We start from the raw sequence: 1,217 nt of genomic DNA on the forward strand, positions 1-1,217 counted from the left end.
GGAACGTGGATGAGTTATCCCTCTTGGCTTAATTTGGAAAAAAAAATAAAATATAAGCTCCCTAAAGTACATTTTTGCCCAAAAGTTTTGGTTCTGATCATCACTTAGGAGGAAGGTATAAGGGCAGGAGAACTTCTATCGTCATGAGTTTGCTGGGGGCGGCTCTATCAATGTCAGGACCCAGAGGCTGGTGCTCAGGACATGGAAAAAACTGATTTTGTCTGTGCCCACAGCCAGTTATGCTCACCAGGGTTCTGGAAGTAGATAACCGCACAGCAACCGTACATTTCATTCTCCTGGGATTTCCAACACGGCCGGCCTTCCAGCTGTTGCTCTTCTTCGTGTTCCTGGCAGCCTACCTGCTGACCCTGCTGGAGAACGCTCTCATCATCCTGGCCATTCGCAGCGATGGGCAGTTGCACAAGCCCATGTACTTCTTCCTGAGCAACCTTTCCTTCCTGGAGATGTGGTATGTCACAGTCATCAGCCCCAAGATGCTGGCAGACTTCCTCAGCCATGACAAGACCATCTCCTTCAATGGCTGCATGACTCAACTTTACTTCTTTGTGACCTTTGTCTGCACGGAGTACATCCTCCTTGCTGTCATGGCCTTTGACCGCCATGTAGCCATTTGTAATCCACTACGGTACCCAGTTATCATGACCAACCAGCTGTGTGGTACATTGGCTGGGGGATGCTGGCTCTGTGGGCTCGTGACCGCCATGATTAAGATGGTTTTCATAGCCCGACTCTACTACTGTGGCACGCCCCACATCAACCACTACTTTTGTGATATTTCTCCACTGCTCAATGTCTCCTGCGAGGACTCCTCCCAGGCTGAGCTAGTAGACTTCTTCCTGGCCCTCATGGTCATTGCCGTACCCCTTTGTGTAGTGGTGGCATCTTATGTCACCATTCTCAGCGCCATCCTCAGGATCCCTTCTGCACAGGGTCGCCAAAAGGCATTTTCCACCTGTGCCTCGCACCTGACAGTTGTAACCCTCTTCTATTCCACTACGCTTTTCACCTACGCCCGCCCCAAGCTCATGTATGCCTATGATTCTAACAAAGCGGTATCCGTGCTCTATACTGTCATTGTCCCCCTCCTCAACCCTGTCATCTACTGTCTGAGGAACCGTGAGGTAAAGGCGGCCCTTAAGAAGACCATACTTTGCAAAGGACGTGGGTCCAGGGAAGATGTGGCTTTGAGTAACTAA

At 50.3% G+C, this 1,217-nt stretch overlaps 1 protein-coding gene across 1 annotated transcript; it reads left to right on the top strand.

Moving 5' to 3' along the window:
• The first annotated feature begins 239 nt into the window (after window positions 1–239).
• Window positions 240–1,217, top strand: LOC113246723 (olfactory receptor 6Y1). Its single transcript, XM_026487395.2, has one exon. The coding sequence runs from the start codon at window positions 240–242 to the stop codon at window positions 1,215–1,217; it is 978 nt and encodes a 325-aa protein (XP_026343180.1).

This window comes from Ursus arctos, unplaced genomic scaffold, assembly GCF_023065955.2.
Source record: "Ursus arctos isolate Adak ecotype North America unplaced genomic scaffold, UrsArc2.0 scaffold_2, whole genome shotgun sequence".
Lineage (NCBI taxonomy): Eukaryota > Metazoa > Chordata > Mammalia > Carnivora > Ursidae > Ursus > Ursus arctos.